The sequence below is a fragment of the Penicillium manginii genome (genome assembly GCF_028828005.1).
Source record: "Penicillium manginii strain IBT 31320 chromosome Unknown utg000004l:1.0-7231830.0:1.0-7236170.0, whole genome shotgun sequence".
NCBI classification, from domain to species: Eukaryota; Fungi; Ascomycota; class Eurotiomycetes; order Eurotiales; family Aspergillaceae; genus Penicillium; species Penicillium manginii.
In genome coordinates, this window is record NW_026643105.1 from 5275295 (window position 1) to 5293497 (window position 18203).

The following is an 18203-nucleotide window of genomic DNA, read 5'->3' on the forward strand; positions in this document are numbered from 1 at the left end:
CCCACGATCGACAAGAAAACGACCCATTTGTGGCCCGGTGTTTGGCCGTGCACGAAGGCGCGTCCAGCCCCTATCCGGCTCTTCCAGAGAGAATAGTGGGAGAGACCAAAGTGGGCTGGTACTAAGCAAGAACATCGCACTTATGCAGCAGGGGCACATCACCGGCATCGGGTGCGATGTGAATGGCCGATAACCGCACCAAGTGGGAATACCTTCGGGGCTGGTCGGAAGGGTGGAGTGCAGGCTGAGCCGGCTGTGACGTACGGATAAAGGGGAGATGAGATGCAGTCTTTCGAGATGATTGAGAGAAGCGTAGAGGAGGGAAGTAACAAAATTAAATAATAATAGATGTGATAATGTAATAGCTGGAATAGCTTTAAGAGTTATCAGTTAGTAGGTAGTTGCTAAGTGTGTGAAAAACCGGCAAATCAAAAGCAAAAAGCAGGTGACGACCTCGGGAGTGCTTAGTCCTTTTTTCATTTTCTCCTTTCACCTTCGCCTTCGCCTTTACCTTTGCCATTTCGCCCCCCCCTCGCGTCAAACTGACACCCCCCTCCTAGTCTTTTTCTAATTTATTTACGTTCTCTCCTTGTATTTTCCCCTCCCTCTCAATGCGCGGGCATGGCGTTCAACTTCAACTGGTCGCCTTTGATGGCGGACGCGAGTTTTTACTCTCGCGCCCAAGAACTCCTCACAGCCGCCCTCAATAAGTCCCCCAAACCGCCTATCATCGTCGACGACATTATAGTCACCGAGTTGAACTTGGGATCTATGCCACCCAACTTGGAGATTTTGGAGATCGGCGATCTGGCGGAGGATCGCTTTCGCGGAATCTTCAAGATGTCCTATTCCGGCGATGCCTTCTTGACCCTCAAGACTCGCGTCCAAGCAAACCCTCTCAACACATTTCTACTTACACGACCGTCTTTCGCCTCGCCGCAACCGCTTGCTGCTGCGTACGTATTCATCCCGAAATACATGTTCCCCCCTCTCTCCCTCAGCGCATGCGCATCGCACTGCTGACCAGGACGAGACTCTATAACTTTGATCGCGTGGGCTAACCGTTGTCGCATATAGTACTCCCCTCACAATACCTCTCCAAATCACCCTCTCCGATTTCAAACTTTCCGGCTTCGTCATTCTCGTTTTTTCTAAACAAAAAGGAATCACCGTCGTCTTCCGCAACGATCCGCTCGAGTCGCTCAAGGTCTCCTCAACTTTCGATTCCATCCCGTTTGTGCGCGACTTCCTCCAAAAAGAAATCGAGGCCCAGCTCCGAATCTTGTTTATGGACGAACTGCCCGCCATTATCCACCGCTTGTCGCTGCGTCTCTGGGTTCCCGAATATCGCTCTGGCGAGGAGAACCAAAACGAAACCGACAACACCGAAACCGCAACGAGTGAAGGGCCTGGCCAGGATCCATTAGCCAGTCCCCCGCAAGACCCTGTTGACTCTCTCGGGAACGCTTTGAACGAGTCGGAGATCGCATCATTGTCCTTAGATTCATCGGTCGAAACCCATTCCCTCTTTTCGCAAAAGAACCTGCTCCGTCTCGCCGCCCTGACCGATTCCCAGCGCACCCTCTCATTATTTACTCCGTCTATTCAAGAAGTTGTATACCGCGCATGGACGTCTCCGGCCGATGCCAGCGATTTCCCCTCAAGTGTCGCCTCTCCTCTCAGCCCCGCCCTCTCCCGGACGCATTCCCACGTTGGTAGTCTGGCATCCTCCCTCCACGAAACCTCCAGCAATATTTCTTCACAAAGTCGACCTTCCATCGGTGGCCACTCCTACAGTAGCTATGGCCTGAATGTTAGCACCGGACGTCACTCGAAGGCTCACTCACGGAAGCGCAAGAAGCGAGTGGTGGACTTACGCCGTCCCAAGACCACCGATGACGCCATGAGCGTCAGCGATGACAGCTCTTTTAGAGAATCTACCAGCCCTCCGTCGATCTGTTCCGCACCGCTACCCGCCCTCAACGAACAGAACGATGACCCAGTGACACCGCCGTTGTCCCCAGAGACCGGGTTACACCTCCCATCGATTCCTGAGCGCCATCGCATGAGCATTTCCCGTCCGTCCCTCCTCCACAACACGCAGGACAGGCCGGAGCTCTCCTATTCTACCGAAACTATCCGTGCACCAAAGGGCGAGGACGTGGATGCTACACCTCGCGCAACCGTGCGAGGTCGCCCCGAGAAGGCAGAAGCTGGTCCCTCATCGGTCTCAACCCGCCCGCCACCGCCCGCCACTATCATTCCTCTCAATAAAGAGGACAAACCCACCGGCGAATCTGTCGATCCCATTCTTGTGGAACGACTAGCCGGCGAAATCGCTCGTCGCATCCGCGAAGAGAAGTTTGCACCTAATAGCGCATGCAGCCCGTTCTGGAGCCGCGCCCAAGATGATTCACCACCCCCGGCCTATGGCCACTAAATACTCGACCTCGCCTTTGTTGTCGAACACTTATTTTCTTTCCTCGAGCAAGTTCTCGAGCCTTTTATGACCGTTACGACTTTTATTCACTTATCTTTCTTTTTTGTTCGGAAGCGGGACTGTACAAAAATCATGGGTTTTCAAAGTTTTTGGCGTCTCGTTTCATTTTCCAGGGTTTTCTTCTTTTTGGTTTCTTTTGTCTTCTTTCTTTTCGTTGGATACCACACTCATTTGAGTCATTTGTGTATTATCTTGGGCAATTGGGATACATGGGGGGTATATCCATTATACATAGGATTGGGAACATGAATCTGGACATTTACTATTCCCCGTGTGTTATATTCAAGGATACTCATAAGTGTAGATGTCCTAGTACTTGTATCTAGTAGGTAATAGTAGTACCTAGGCACTAATACCACTCTAGGGGTGTACTTAGTTCACGTTCTGTGCGGCGGCAAAAAACTGGAGAAAACCGTGGGGGGCGCTAAGGCCAGCACAGCTTAGCTCCGTATTCGCACTTCGCCTTCTCTCAACCTCCTTTCTCTTCCATCCCCCATCGTCTTCCTCCATCGCAATCATGGCGGGTGTGTTCAAGAATGTGTTCGGCTCCCCCGGGGCTGCCAGCCCTGACGATGGTGAGTATCCAATTGCGCCATCTCAATTGCTTCCCTTTTCCCAATCCCACAACTAACAACTGTCAGATTTCGCCGACTTCGTCGAGGCCCCGAACCCGTCGCCCGCGTCACTTATCGCCGACACCACCACTGTCCCAGCTTTCAATACAGCCGGTGCAGTCCCCTACACAAAATGGTACCGAGTCTGGGAGCGCACATCGCCCAAGGACTTCATGCAGGAGGCCATGATCATGCCATTCATCCTCGTGATCGTCCTCTTCCATGTCTGGGGTACGCGGAAGAATCGAAGCCAGGCCCGCAAGTGGGCGCAGGCTCACATCCCCTCGCTGCAGAAGGAATTCTCGGTTGTTGGCTTCGATGGAATCGCGCGTCCCGGCCCGGGGGAGGGCGCCGACTCCGTCACCGTCGAGTTGACCAACCCGGAGAACCTGCTGAAGGAGCGAGCGGCGAACGAGTTCGCCGCATATGCGACCGGCCGTCAGAACATTGCTTTCCTTGATATCTCGCTGAAGCTCCCCAAGCGCTACAACCCCGTCACCTACATCATGGAATATGTCTTCAGCTTCTTCTTCGAGAGCTGGGAGGCACCTACCCAGAAGTACGAAGCTCTGATGTACGCTTTTGACGGCAAGGAGAAGGATCTGATTCCGGTTCTGGGCAAGGATACTTCTTCGTTGAAGGTCAACCAGTCTACCTATGATGGATTCATCTGGGCTGTTGTCCACAAGAGCCACATGGGCAAGTTCCGCACCGATCGCTACGACGCCTCCATGACTTTCTCCAAGGACCACCCTAAGCTTCCTTCCTGGGTGACTGTCATGTCTGAGAGCGCTGAGATCACCGAGAACCTTCTTACCGCGGACCTGGTCCAGGCTATTGAGAAGGCGGGCAACGACTTCGAGTATCTGATTGTCACTGACCAGCCCGTCGACAAGCCTACCAAGTAAGCAATGATTTAATCGATTAATCATCTAGACTAAGCTAACCGTTCCTCTAGGATCGATGAGACCACCCCGAAGAAGCGCCTTCAGTTGTCCGTCAACGTCAGCGCCGACTACTCCTCGACCCTGCCTCTCTTCAACCAGTACCTGCGCCTTCCCGACCGACTCGTGCAAGTGGCTCACTGGCGTGGCGAGGTTATGCGCAAGGTGCGCAATGCCCGCGAGGAGGAGATCAAGAAGCTCCGCCGCGTCGAGGAGGAAGAGAAGGCCGAGGAGCGCAAGTTGGCTGCGGAGAAGGTCAAGAAGGAGGACCGCGAGCGTCTCCTCCGCGGCATGAATGCCGAGGAGCAGCGTAAGTTCCTGGACCGTGAGAGCCAGAAGAACCAGCGCAAGTCCCAGAAGAAACACAGCCGCAAGGGTTGAGTTTGAGTGATAATAATGGGGATGGTTTGCATGGATGATGACAGGGACGATGGTATACCGGGGTTATAGGGATGGGTCCACTTACCTTTCACCTTTCTACTCTTTCTCGATCGAATCCGATGGCAAGCTATGCTACCGCCAAGCCCACGGCCACGTCGAGGGGGAGAAATTGTTTTATTCCACCTTTTTATTTTATTTTCCTGTTCTTCCTCTAGTCTTGTTTTGATACCTTGTCCTGCAGATGTACTCATACCTGAAATACCTGACAATTCCGATCTTGGGTGGCTTAGTGCTGTTGTTCTCAGTGGCAGCCTCTCTTTCCAATGCTAATATTGCCTGCATCGACCCTGCATCTGCCTGCATTTTGCCTGCATTTGCTTTTCAATCCTCGTCTCGTGGCAGTCACGCTGTACTTTGCAGTACTTTGCAGTATCTCGCTGCACCTTCCTCGTATTTGCTCTTGCCAACCCGATGCTGGCTTTGTTTGCTTGCCTTGGCTTCATTTCATGCTCCCCGAGGCTCTACTTCCTGTTCCTTTTCCCCTTCTGCTTCTATTCTCCTCATTCCATACTTCCCTTCAAATCTTATAAGATGCTCATCCCCCACCCACGCTGTTGTACTTTCACTCGCTCAGTACTAAGCAGGGCTATCCCTTATTTATACTTCGACTCTGAAAATCACTCACACGCTTTCCAATCCTATCAAAATGCGTCTACTTCCTTCTCTGACCACAGTCCTTCCTTTTGTGGCCTCCCTATCATCGGCCACTCCAGTCGACCTCTCCACTCGCCAGGCAAGCTCACAAGTCGCCGTCGGTGCCGTGATCAACAGTTGCGTGGTTCCAGGCACAATCGCACTAACATTCGACGACGGTCCTTGGGACTATACTCATACGCTTCTCGACACGCTCGCTAAGTACGGCGCCGTCGCCACATTCTTCCTAAATGGAATCAACCAAGGCAGTATCACGTCCTACTCGGACATACTCCGCCGGGCTGTGGCAGAAGGCCACCAACTCGGTTCACACACGTATGTTTACTGATTTTCCCATCTTATCTTTATCTTGTCCTCGATCCCTAGTTGAGTCAATTCTCACGCTGCCCCAGCTGGAGCCACCCATACCTCGAAACCCTAGATCACGCCTCGGTCCTTTCGCAAATGACCCTCCTCGAAGACGAATTCGTCCAAATTATCGGCAAGTTTCCCTCCTATATGCGCATCCCGTATCTCTCGTCCAATGATGCGATCCTAGCCGCTATGGCCGAGTTGGGTTATCATGTTATCGGCGCGAGCATCGATACAAAGGACTACGAGAATGACGACGCGGATCTCATTTGGAAGAGTTTCGAGAAATTTCGTCAAGAGCTTGATGCCGGTGGTTCGATTGTCCTGTCGCATGACACGCATCTTTATACCGTCGAGACATTGGCGGAAAATATGTTGAAAGAAATCCAATCAAGAGGGTTGAAAGGTATGTTGCCGCTTTTGATTTATTTGTCTTCCTCTCTTGGCTTTTGGCTGACCCTTGTAACTAGCTGTCACTGTTGGAGAGTGTCTCGGAGACTCAGCAGGGAACTGGTATCGCACTTCGCGATAGTCGGGGCTGGTCGGGGTGATGGTCACCGCACTATCTTGAGTCCCTGAGGTCGGTGTGCTGCGCGGATACTCTCTTTACTGCGTTGTTTCGGGTGAGGGTCGGCTGCCCGTATATAAAGTATCCTTAGCGTATAGCACGACGGAATGTTATCTGTTCAACTTCAACTTCTCTTTTGAATGCCTGTGAGCTCACCTGCGGTAGACAACCACTGGCAACTGCCATTGTTTAAACTACTACTAGGAATAGGTCGGGTGCGGTATTAGAAACCTTTTTTTAATCCATTCTGAAGCCATGATTGCAAGCTTTAAAATTAGATACGGAAGTTATACAAATGAAAAATATGAGATGGCGATCTCAGCATTGATATGGTCTTCTTGGACCCATTGGTCGCCGAAACACTCGACATCAGTCCCACATGTAAGCACTAGCTAAGGAATTTGGAATGATGCTCACGTTTTCAGGCCGCCCATGAAGATCTTAAACTCATCAACACAGAAGCTGGCTTTCGTGCCGTTTCTTTTTTTTTCAACCTGGTACGGCCAACAAGAAACGCTCAGCCCAATATGGCCGCAACAGAATCACCACCAAAGAAGGCGACAGACGACGGCCTACTCATCATCAACGCGAGCTTATTTCGCAGCGCCACCAAATCGATGGCCCTCGCATACCAAATCCTAGGCTTCAAAACACACCACGGTCTACTAGAAAAAGTCACAGACACACCATGGGTCTCCCTTGAAAAAGCCGCCGAAGCAACATGGCCCTCTGCGCCAAACGCCCGACCCCAAGCGCGCTTCACGCGCGAAGACTGGGACGAACTATGGGGAAACAAATACGACGCAGTGACAGACCTCGCCTCGCCCTTCGCCCTAGAACTCATAGAATCCTACCCAAACGCAAAGGTCGTCATCGTGCAGCGCGACTTCGAGAGCTGGTGGCCCAGTTTCCAGACCGAGATTCTCGACCGCGTCATGATCCAGCCAATGGCTACTATCAACGGGTTTCTGGGTCTGTATCTAATGGGCATTCCGGCCGTGCAGGCGATGCGGAAGATCCATTTCGGCTTCTTCGGCGCGAAGAGCCATGCGGGGATTCGGGAGCGCGCGAGATCAGCGTACGACGCTTACTATCGCGATGTGAGGGCGGCGGTTCCGGCAGAGCGGAAACTTGAGTATCAGATCAGTGATGGGTGGGAGCCTCTGTGTCAGTTTTTGGGCGTCGATGTTCCCGATGTGCCGTTTCCGAGGGATAATCATTCCGCTTTGCATGAGCAGGAGGCAAAGGCTCGGATGTGGCTTTTGTGGACTTATAGTGCCAAGGTTGCGGTGCCGGTTTTGCTTGGGTTGGTTGCTGTTTGGGCTGGGATTGTGTATAGAAAGTGACAGGATGATACTGTGACTGCCAGTAGCGGTGTATGGCAGCCAATAGCGGCCAGGGGAGACGAATTATTCTCGACGAGCAGAACCCTGGTCCTGGTACCTTTTGCATGCAATATACTGATCGGGAGATGGCTAATACTAAGTACCTAGTTACTACTTTTGATACGTAAAGAAGAAATTACTAGTAATTTCCCAGTTCCCGCCAATCTACTAGGAATACGCTCAAAATACAGCCACCCTACAGCATTTTTATGTAAATACAGCATTATAAATTAGTCCGATTTTCAACAGTATCTTTGAAAATACAATATTGCTGAGATACTATATTCTAAGCCTGTTTGTCAAATATATTATAGTACAAAATATTACAAACTTGAAAATATCAACCAAGACAACGCGTCAACAAAATCTCAAAGATTAGCAGAGAGGTTAGTAGAAGGGAACTTCAAGGGGAAGAACTTTAGAAGTTGAAAAACCTTGAAAGAGAAGAAGTTAAGAGCTAGAAGAGGAAGTAACCTTACCTAGGTAGTACTAGTAGTCCGATATACTAGTAGTCCGATATACTAGTAGTCAATATACATGCATAGGTAGTATCTGTTTAAGATTCACCTAGAACACACAATTTTACAGCTGCAGATTGTAATACTACGTTCGGACTACTGTATTTCCGCATATCCCTAGATTATGGGGAATCCTGACAATGTACTAGTAGGCAATACCCAAGTAGCCACTACTCACTAACTAGTTACTAGTCATTACCCAGATAGGTACAAGTAGGCAATAGCTATTGACTAGTTAGTAGTACACAAACTTAGGAAAATTACAACCAAGCCGCTACAGGAATTTAAGCGATAATGTTCAGGCTGCAAAAGTAGCGATAATTAGAGAATACATTTAGAAAGAGAGAGGGGGAGTTCAAATAGAGATCTAGGAGACGGCGGTCTCGGTCTAAAATATTTCATAATTTTGTCCCCCTTGGCCGTTATCGGCTGCCATAAGCAGTGGTACCATCCTGTTCCAAAAGTTCTTACCCACCCAATTTATCTATTAGGTTTTAATGTAGATAAGTTGGGTGGGTAAGAACTTTTGGAACGGGATGTAAAATGTGAATTGAGGTCCCGAGTCGATATCCAATTTGTCCGCAAGTAGAGAAATTATACTAAACTTGGATTCTCGACATAGACGCCAGATTGTAGAAATTGTGATTTGTATTGCCCCGGCACAATGGCGAGATACCGGATAAAAATGTCCAAAGAAAAAGTAGTACTGATCAACTAGGCAGGGACTATGTGTAATCCAAAGTCCCTTGACTTCATTACTTGTAGGTCCTTTAGACCGTCTAATGGTATAACTCTTAGCAGAAATGAAAAATAAAGAAAGAGAGATGAAAGCTGGAGCTCTCGGAGAATGGATGTTCACGAAGCCATCCTAGTTATCCTCAAGGGCAGCGTAGGTGATGCCAAAGTTGACACTGCGAATGGTCTCATAACCCTTCGAGCTGTGACGATCGCCGGAGATCTTAAGGGCGCGCACATACATAGTGTAATTGCCTTCTGGAACATACGAGCCGTTGGCCAGCTGACCCTGCCAGGAAGTAACGGTAGGGGGACTGCTAAGTCCATCAACAGTTCTGGGAAGGGCAGTCTGCTCGGAAATCGAGAGAATGGGGCCACCCTTGGCCGACTTGACACCAACAAGGAGAAGGTTCGTGCCCATGGAGAGAATGGGCGCGAAGACGGGGTAGGTGGTGTTGGCCTGGTCGAATGCGCCATTCTGGTTCGGAACGACGAATTGGTGGTTGGCCTTCACAGGCTTGTTGGTGCTGCTATCGGTGAGCACGTTGTTGCCAGCGGTGGTGTCCATGATAGTAACGTTGCGCATATCAGTGGCAACACCCAGGTAAGGAACGGAGAAGGAATCGCTCGAGGAAGTGCCGTTGAAAGTGATGTATCCGCTGTAGACAGGAATCCGGCTGGAGTCGAGACCCTTAGGAGGGGTAGCAATGACCTTGAGGACAGCAGACTGACCAGCAGGGATGATGACGCTAGTTGAGCTGAATTTTAGCGAGGCGCCTTGGGGAGTACGGTCAACGAAATCTCCGAGGTTGTTCTCCTGGGGGATGGTGCTGTTGACGGCGAGTGTAAAGACTGTAGCAGCGCCGACGTGGCCGACAGCGTAAACACGGGACGACGAATCAGTGTTATTGATGCGGATATAAGCCGGGGCGACATTCTGAGTGTCATTGAAAGAGATCGAGCTGGTGTTGAACTTGGTAGTGGCGTGCACAAACTTGTGGGCATCAATCAGACCGCCGCCCTGTTGAGCAACAGATCCTAAGAAAGGCTCAGCAGTGACACCGTCGTGGAAGACGTTGGGGTTGGCAGTAGTGGACAACAGGGTCTTGATCTCGGCGGGGCTGACATTGCCCTTACCGCGAGCCTCCATCAGAAGAGCAACGCAACCAGCCAGGTAGGGAGTGGCCATGGATGTACCGGACTCGATGGCATAGCCACCCTCAGGGAGCGGCCATGTCGATAGCATAAATCCACCAGGTGCCGAGACAGCGGTCTCCGAAAGAATCTCAAAACTAGGACCCCATGAAGTAAATTCACTAATCTGGCCGCCAGACTGAGGGTTGGTCTCGTTGATGAAGATGGTCTTTGAAAACTCGGCGCTGGTCATGTTCAGAGTGACATCGGCACCAGATGCAACCAAATTGACGAATTTCTCGCCAGTTTGGGCGGAAAGCATTCCATAGCCACTGAGAGTGTCATTCACAGCAGAAAACTCATAGGTACCAGGCTCGTTGAGGTAGATCAGGATGTTCTTCGCACCGGCCTGGATAGCGTTGGCCTGCTGGACCCGAGAGCTGCAGCCACCATAGCGGATCAAAACAATCTTGTCAGAGAGGTCAGGGTGGGTTCCGGTCCACGGCTCGCAGGAATCATTGACGATAGATGTGTTAAGGCTGCTCGGATACAGGCCATATGTGCCATTCTTGAAGTCGTGGCTAGCTGCCGCCTGCCAGCCAAACTGCTTAGTGCCGTTGGAGGTGTGGTAAGTAGCTCCAGAAAGCAACAGAGGACTGTATTTGTTGTTGAAGGCTCCAATGCCAATACCATTAGGGTTGTCGACACCGTTGGAGCCAAAGAACACACCGGAGGCTCCGTCATTACCAGCAGCGGAGAATGTGGGAATACCAGCTTCAGCCAGCCTCTGAATTGTTTGACCAAATGGCTCGTCTCTCCAGCCACTGTAACTTCCAAAAGAGGCAGAAATAATGTCAACTTTGTCCTCGTAGGCTCTCTTGAAAGCGGCAGTGATGATATCAGTGCTGTAGGACACCTTTTGCTGTCCAAGGATCTTATAATGACCAAGAGTCACGTTCGGGGCCACACCAGTGAAGCCATAGGGGTTGCTCTGAGCAGCAATCAATCCAGAGGTGTGGGTTCCTGTGGGGGATAATTAGCTGACAAGGTTTACAAGGCCATAGTGATGGTCTGCGAACTTACCGTGGCCAGCATGGCCTTCATACGGGTCAGTAGTGTTGTCCAAGAAGTTCCAGCCGAATTCAACCAGACAGCCCTTTCCGAAGCAGCCACCAAGGGCAGGATGCGTATAATCAATACCCGAGTCAATCACAACGACCTTGATACCAGTTCCCAGGTAGCCTTCCTGACGCAGTTTGTCAACACCGGTCATTATGTGAGGATAGTCATTGCTTTCGTGGCCCGCGGTGTCACGACGACGGAAACCGTGGGAGTTGGCAGCGGCAGAGCGACGGGCGTGGGAGTTGTGCGCAACACTTGAAACCTCACTCTTTGGCTGTTCCATCTCCCTGACGGGAGACACTTTCTTCACAGCAGCCCATGATGAGATCTGCTTAATAATGGCAGCTTCGTTCTTGTCGTCCTCGAGAGTGAAAGAGCCACCGTGGAAGAGAGCGAAGGAAAGGTCGTGGTTAAGAGTTGCTGGAATTCCGTGGTCATTGAGAGTAGACAGGAAGCTTGCAGATGACTATTCAGGTCAGTTGATTAGCAGACACCCTTATTGATCTCGATTGACGCGTAGACGAACAGTTTTGGAGTCAGCGAATTCGACAATGTACTTCTGCGCGATAGGGTCACCGTGGCCAGCCAGAGCCACTGGCAGTGCTGCTAGGAACGCGCCCAGCCATGGCCAAAGAGGGGCCATATTTAAAAGAAAGTGGTTTGTTCCGGAGTAGTAAAAGAGTGACTGGGAACAATAGGAATCAGAGAGCTCGGAGGGGACTCGGAGGTGATTAAGGTATATGCAGGCTGGCTGTCAGAAGCGCAATCTTTTAAATGCCGGCCCCTGACCCTGATTTCCTCTTCTGCGACTCATCAAGCACAAACTTTAATTTTTGTTGATTTTTATGCTGATCTGAAGGCCCTTGATGGGCCCCAAAGCCATAATCGTTCGAGATCGGCGTCGATAGCCGCCGATCCATGACTATTTTGGTTAGAGTATCGGACCCAGTAGCCAGGCACTGGATATAATTGGTTAGTCGGAGATTACCTCAACCTACGATCTGTGGTTCGATCGCTTCTTTTATCCGGACGAACGAGGCTCGATAGAGTCGGCCCGACAAAGTTCTCTCGATCTGTGCGATCGGGCTGTGCACTTGAAGGCCAAGCACGGCGCTCCATAGCGGCAATCGACAGGGTGCAAGCTGTCCAAAATTACTGTTGCGCCCTGTACGAATTTGGACACAGAATGCTAGTATTATCTTTTGTAAATAGTTTGAGAGTACCTATAATCAGGATCAGGAAGTTATTACTTTGTTGATGCCAGCATATCAGTTGTTGTAATAGACTTCGTAAATTTTATACCACCGGGTATCTTCCTAGTATCTTCCTATCATCCTACCCAGTATGCTACCGAATGATATACCCATTACCCTAAACAAGTAGGGTCAAGCATTGTGTTTACGTAGAATAGCTTCGACCGAGAGCTGGGAAATTCTTGGCAAATCCAAGCAGAAACACTGGGTCGATTGCCGCCAAGGAACGCCGTAGGCCAAGCCCGGAATTATTTTACGCATTGGCACTACAAACAGCGTTGAGGTACCATCCACAAAATGACCATCATTATAGGCTATGAAACATTCGTTTGAAGTTTCCCTGGTACTAAGAGCTGTCACAATGCCAAGTTCCATGCAGTGCTTCAGGGGGCTCGATCAAGATATTTGAGTGCCAAGAGTCTGCGATGGAGTAGATCTGTATAGGCTCGCCAGAATGAATGACATCTTTCTTCCCGGACTCCAAGTTGATCATCCACAAGTTCTGGTCTCAACCGAGCAAGGTTCTCATCAATTTAACTATTAGTTATCCGGGATAATGATAAGGAGTGTAATTCAATTTCATGCTATGTACCGAGTCGTCTATTTCCAACAAAAAAGCAAATACATCGTGAAATGAAGATATGTGAAGCCCTTGGAAGGCAGAAAAATGACAGCAATCCGCCGGGTCATCAGTCTGACCGGCGAATCCGGAGACGCTCAAAAGTAATCTTCTAGTTAATCTCAACAGTCCGATTCAGAGTCTCCAAGTAAGGGTAATTGCCCGCCTAAATTTCGAAGTTAGCCAGATCCGAGTTGTACAATGCCATCGGAATCAATCAGTACTTACGCCAACGAGGGCGAAATGGGCGATGTTGACCTGGGCCTTGCCGTCCTTGATAGTGGAAGGGATGGTCACAGTGAAGTTCTCATAGGGAGGAGCGCTAGATTCGTGGTATACGGGCTTGAAGTCGCCGTGGTAAAGGATGGTTCCCATTGTGTCCTCGGGGCTCAGGCAAGGCGAAGAAGCACAAGATGAGATACCAATTGCAACCTGCAGCTCGGTCGATCCGGTTAGGGAGTTCTAGTCACAATATCAGTAATCTACTATCTTCATGAAATCTAGCATATAAAGTCCGAGTCGTTCTTCACACATACAGGTCGCTGAATCTGCACAACAGTATCACTACCAGCCTTGAGCTTCTGGCCCTCAGCGGGGTATCCAATACCGGCATTTTGAGCCAGAGCAACGCTGGCTAGGGCTGCGAGAGAGACGAGGAATTTCATATTATCGGTTGGAGATGTAAATAACTTGAAGGTTGAAATGTAGATATAGCTGGTATATGAAGAGGAATGTACCGTTGGACGATGTGTGGATGGATGAGATACCTATGTTGATTGTAGGTAGGGTCCGAAGAGGTACTATCATGGGGTATTTATAACCTCAAATAATCTGCCCTGTGGTTGAATCGGCTTTTTAGCCAGAGCAACCTAGGTTTCATGACAACCGTGGTCCGGAGTGGTGATTCGCCAAGTCTCAGCAGATCCTGGTGAAGTGTCTCGGTAAGCTGCCCAATACCCATGTTTCTCACCTCCTTGTGGATCCCCTTTTTGCGGGTGGCCCAATCAAATTTACCCAGGGGGCCTTGGAACAACCAGTTTGTACCAAATAATTGATTCTCCAAGCCAGGACTGTGAAGTTCTTTTTTTTTGGGTTGGTCCCTTGGAATTCATCGGATGGATATCGGGGACCTGTGATGGCGGCGCGACGATCCGGCACTTGAGGCGCCCAGGGCCGGGGTGGGTCTCGGGGGCGGGGTTAAGCCACACGCCACCAAGCCATCAAGCCATTAAGCCACTGGGCTGCCTAGTTTGTATTTCACATCATTCGAGAGCTCAACAGCTGTGACCGGATTTAGTAGCTGCTGAGTAGAGCTATTTCAGGGCTGCTTCTGATGCAAGGCTTAGCGGTTTGATCACCAATAAAATGTCTCAGGTAAGCTTCCAACGAACGTAAGCGTGAAAAACGCCTCCGGTCTATGTAACAATTACTAGAAGGGGGTTACAGGATCAGCTGTCTAAAACTTCACCAATGATAAACTAGTACATAGATTCTCTTATTATTGCTAATCCCACGAGGCGTCTCATCAATGTCAGGTACAATCCACTTAAATGACATGGTGTGCCTTGAGCTGGTTGGTTGATGTTCTTTCTAGCCCGACTCCGAGTCTGATCAATCACCTGCAACTGTGCTATTTTTACCAGGGATCATTGGCATGGTAGCATTCCCATTGTTTGATGAGGAGTTGACCTTTGAATGAAATATCTTCTCTCTTTGATTTCTGACCTCCTGTGGAGAGGTTAAACACTACCTTGGAAGCTTTGACCACCTTTTTATTTTTGTAGCGACAGCCTTTTCGGACGAGCAAGGCTTTGAGCTCTCAAACTAGAAGACTATGATCAGAACTCTCGCGACACTACTACTGGCATATCTGACCTATGTGAGTTATTCGGAAATCGTTAGTGCAGTACTAGCTGAAATACTAGTAGACTGCCCAGCACATCGCAGACTTCAAATTGCTCAATGTTAGTTTCCTGATTTTTGTCCGTCTGATTTCAAAAAATCGTAAGATCTACTATCGGTGAAGAATCTTGAAGAATAGTCGTTCAGCCAGATTCATTTTACTAGAAATTTGGTTCGTGTAGAATCGTGTGACATGGAATATTAAGCAACATCGGGACCGGGTCAAGATAAGCATCGACCCCCTGTAGTACGATCGATCTTTGTGATACGAAGAAAAGTAACAAGCAGGTGGGAAAGCTATTGAGAGGCGAGGGTGAATATGAAGAGCTATAATGGACCATTGAAAAACTTCTATCTGTTCAAAACTCAGCCATTCAGTCTTGGCAATAAGTCTACAAGCCGAAATGAGTTTGCTTAATAGTGCAAAATTCAAGCTTGTAGAAAGAAATTGAGTTGAAGCCAAGTTGAATCTTCCTGTGGGATATAGCGAGTAGAAATATCTCAGCGACCTAAGCAATTACGTGAAGAAGTTGTAAAATATGAAGTACTATTTTATCCGATCGATAAATGTGTGACATTTTAATCCCACCTCAATTTCAAACTCCCCTTTTTTCTATCCACAAGATATACGACGCATGCACAGGGCGGCGATCAGCACTATGTCCACGCTATGTGTCCGAAACTGAGTGGTCGATGGTGGGTGTATCTCGTCCGAATAAGATTTCGCGACCACCAAATCGCCTTCGATAAATGCTATAAGCTGTTATTTGGCCACTCTAATCATCCACAGTTTCCTTGAATGTAGATATTCACTGTGCCTCCGTGTCGATCATTAGACGGGGTACACTATCTCTATGTGAAAAGTCCTGGCTCCACAATTGTTTAATTCATTGACAGGTTTCCCTCCCCCCGTGACTTTACTCCAAACTCTATCTATAATAGATGGCGTAGAATGAGAAGATATGACCTGGGAGAAATTTACGAATTAGAGAAGCAACGCAGGTGATGAATGTAGCGAAATCAATTACAAGACATATTAGTGGGTGCTATGAGGTGATTATTTGGTGGCTTTTTTGTGGCTCTTTGCTGTGTTCAGAGGTGGGGAAATTTCGAGGAGCCTGAAATGCTTAATTGTTCGAGGACTATCCTCGTTGCATGACTGCGATCAAAATTTGGTAACCTGGGTGGCGGTGGTTAAATCTAATGCCTAATCCATTACCTAGGTAACAATATGATCTTATCACGATTTCTCCAAAGTTACATGTGGAGACAACTATGAATCGAATCCTCTTCCACGTGGCAAATTCTACACAATGGCAGGTCATCGATGGGTTTTTATTTGAGCGCTCAAAGTACGAAGTCAGTCCGTCCCCATCTGAGTTTGCAAAAGATTGACTTGTAGTCCGCAAAGAATGTGCCGATCGTAACTTTATCAGGCTAGATCGACCCCAATCTTAGAGACCGGAACATAATTTCCTATTCCGGCTGGATTGACCTGACTGGCCTCGGGATCAGATGTTTTGGATCAATAATCATCAAGGCATCCGTATGTCACAAGATGTTCGAAATAGAAGTAAACTGATCTGATCTTTCATGTGAATCCATGATACGAACTCCAACGTGCACTAGCCAGGCAGAAAATATCCTGTTGTCTTAGCGTCGCGGATTACAGTGCGATTTTACGCTCCAATGACGTCAAATCATAAAAAAGATTCGACCAGTCAAAGCAAAAGAATCAGATCAACAGGGTGAATGGCGGGGTGTAAAGGGGGAACTGGATGATGGACCCCCATGAACGCCAACGGGGTGTGGTCCCCACACCTCGGCTTCAGGTGGACCGGTCAAAGAAATCAAATATAGATAATGTTCCTGGTTTCCCCAGACTAATTCCCTCTCTTACACAACCACTCTCAAAATGGCAGCCCCTACTATGCGGAACCCGAAAGACTCAATGAAGTCCACCTGGCGACTATGGGACAAGTCAGAATGGAATATGGGCCACTGGCTTCTCGAAGTGTTGAACGTACACCATCTAAATCTGGGCGAGGATGTCCCAGTTCACCAAAAGACCGAAAAGGTTCCATATGCACCTGAAATGCAATTTCACCGTTGGGTTTTAACTCATACTTTTATTCCACTCGTCCTTCACCAACTCTATATCAACTTCTTCGGCCGGCCGCATGGGCTTCTGGTTTTTCTCTTCTACAGCTTGGCACTCGAATTCAATGCTGTACACGAAGTACAAATGCTTCGTCGTGTCGGCCACAAAATCGGATTTTTCGACGGAGATAAGCATGCTCGCGATGGTGTCCCTGACGTTGGCGTCGGGAAAACCGTCCAGACCGTGCTGTCCGTGATCATCTTGCGCCCAATGTTCACCGTTTTCCTCGCCTATCGTGGCGATGAAGCCCCTGCCTCAATCCGGTGGGGATGGCTTATTTTCGAGACTGGCATGTACGCCCTTGTCCTCGACTTTTGGTACTACCTTTTCCACCGCGCCGCTCATGAGACGGAGCACCTCTGGAAGTTCCACCGTACCCACCATCTCACCAAGCACCCCAATCCTCTCCTGACTGCCTATGCGGACAAGGTGCAAGAGTTCATCGATGTCATTGGCACTCCGGTTATCACTTATGGAACCATGAAACTGATGGGATTTCCCATGGGTTTCTATGAATGGTGGGTTTGCCAACAATACATCGTTTTCACGGAGGTTCTCGGTCACAGCGGCCTCCGTATGGTCGCCACCGCGGTCAACCCATGGACCTCACTTCTCAGAGTACTTGATATGGAACTTGTGATCGAGGATCATGATCTTCATCATCGCAAAGGCTGGAAGAATAGCCACAACTACGGCAAACAAACCCGGGTATGGGATCGGCTCTTCAACACTTCGATTCCTCGCATTGAAGGACATGCGGATAACATCGACTACGTGAATACGGCTGAGATCCCTTTGTGGTAAATATTAGGAAATGTCAGCAATTTATCTGTTTATTCACGCTCCTGGGTAGATCAGGAGGAAAATTCGTCCTTTGTGCATGTCATTCATATATAGATCATACAAAGTCTAGTCACATACAAGTAAATGAAGCTTATGACCCATTTCAAAAAGACCTATCTATTTAACAGTACTTTTGCCCTCATGCAACTGTGGAACAACTTGAAGTGGTTTAACCTGAATGGGAAACTCTAATACTACTAGTACTAGTACCCGATGTCCCCTGGCTTGATACTACAACGCGAGAGAATCATAACTGCTTATCTTATTTCCTTGGAATCTAAGACTACTTGCCTTGGTGCTACTTACCCTACCATCCTAGAAGAGTCATACTTGACAGAGATATCTACGAGAGAAGAAAGAAAGTTTTGAAGTAAAGTCTGATCCCAATTTGAGCAAAGGAAAATGCTAAAACAAATGCTAAATACTAAACAGATTCAATCTGACAAAATCATACAAAGC

At 48.9% G+C, this 18203-nt stretch overlaps 7 protein-coding genes across 7 annotated transcripts; 5 read left to right on the top strand and 2 right to left on the bottom strand.

Annotated features, from left to right (window-relative positions):
- Window positions 1–621: 621 nt before the first annotated feature.
- Window positions 622–2440, top strand: N7533_005672 (MDM34 family protein; the record flags this gene model as incomplete). The annotated part of the gene is made up of 2 exons (XM_057102322.1): window positions 622–956; window positions 1078–2440. The coding sequence occupies 2 exons, from the start codon at window positions 622–624 to the stop codon at window positions 2438–2440; spliced, it is 1698 nt and encodes a 565-aa protein (XP_056961952.1).
- A 577-nt stretch (window positions 2441–3017) lies between these two features.
- Window positions 3018–4439, top strand: N7533_005673 (CCDC47 family protein; the record flags this gene model as incomplete). The annotated part of the gene is made up of 3 exons (XM_057102323.1): window positions 3018–3075; window positions 3142–4018; window positions 4073–4439. 3 exons carry the CDS (start codon window positions 3018–3020, stop codon window positions 4437–4439), a joined length of 1302 nt encoding a protein of 433 aa, XP_056961953.1.
- Window positions 4440–5145: 706 nt separating this feature from the next.
- On the top strand, window positions 5146–6036 carry N7533_005674 (chitin deacetylase; the record flags this gene model as incomplete). The annotated part of the gene is made up of 3 exons (XM_057102324.1): window positions 5146–5468; window positions 5546–5910; window positions 5975–6036. 3 exons carry the CDS (start codon window positions 5146–5148, stop codon window positions 6034–6036), a joined length of 750 nt encoding a protein of 249 aa, XP_056961954.1.
- Window positions 6037–6599: 563 nt separating this feature from the next.
- On the top strand, window positions 6600–7672 carry N7533_005675 (sulfotransferase family protein; the record flags this gene model as incomplete). Its single annotated transcript, XM_057102325.1, has 2 exons — window positions 6600–7361; window positions 7649–7672. The coding sequence occupies 2 exons, from the start codon at window positions 6600–6602 to the stop codon at window positions 7670–7672; spliced, it is 786 nt and encodes a 261-aa protein (XP_056961955.1).
- A 1171-nt stretch (window positions 7673–8843) lies between these two features.
- N7533_005676 (uncharacterized protein) lies at window positions 8844–11609 on the bottom strand (the record flags this gene model as incomplete). Its single annotated transcript, XM_057102326.1, has 3 exons — window positions 8844–10867; window positions 10928–11432; window positions 11493–11609. The coding sequence occupies 3 exons, from the start codon at window positions 11607–11609 to the stop codon at window positions 8844–8846; spliced, it is 2646 nt and encodes an 881-aa protein (XP_056961956.1).
- Window positions 11610–12950: 1341 nt separating this feature from the next.
- N7533_005677 (uncharacterized protein) lies at window positions 12951–13503 on the bottom strand (the record flags this gene model as incomplete). The annotated part of the gene is made up of 3 exons (XM_057102327.1): window positions 12951–13004; window positions 13067–13300; window positions 13375–13503. 3 exons carry the CDS (start codon window positions 13501–13503, stop codon window positions 12951–12953), a joined length of 417 nt encoding a protein of 138 aa, XP_056961957.1.
- A 3152-nt stretch (window positions 13504–16655) lies between these two features.
- N7533_005678 (sterol desaturase family protein) lies at window positions 16656–17705 on the top strand (the record flags this gene model as incomplete). Its single annotated transcript, XM_057102328.1, has 1 exon — window positions 16656–17705. The coding sequence occupies one exon, from the start codon at window positions 16656–16658 to the stop codon at window positions 17703–17705; it is 1050 nt and encodes a 349-aa protein (XP_056961958.1).
- Between the last annotated feature and the right edge of the window lie 498 nt (window positions 17706–18203).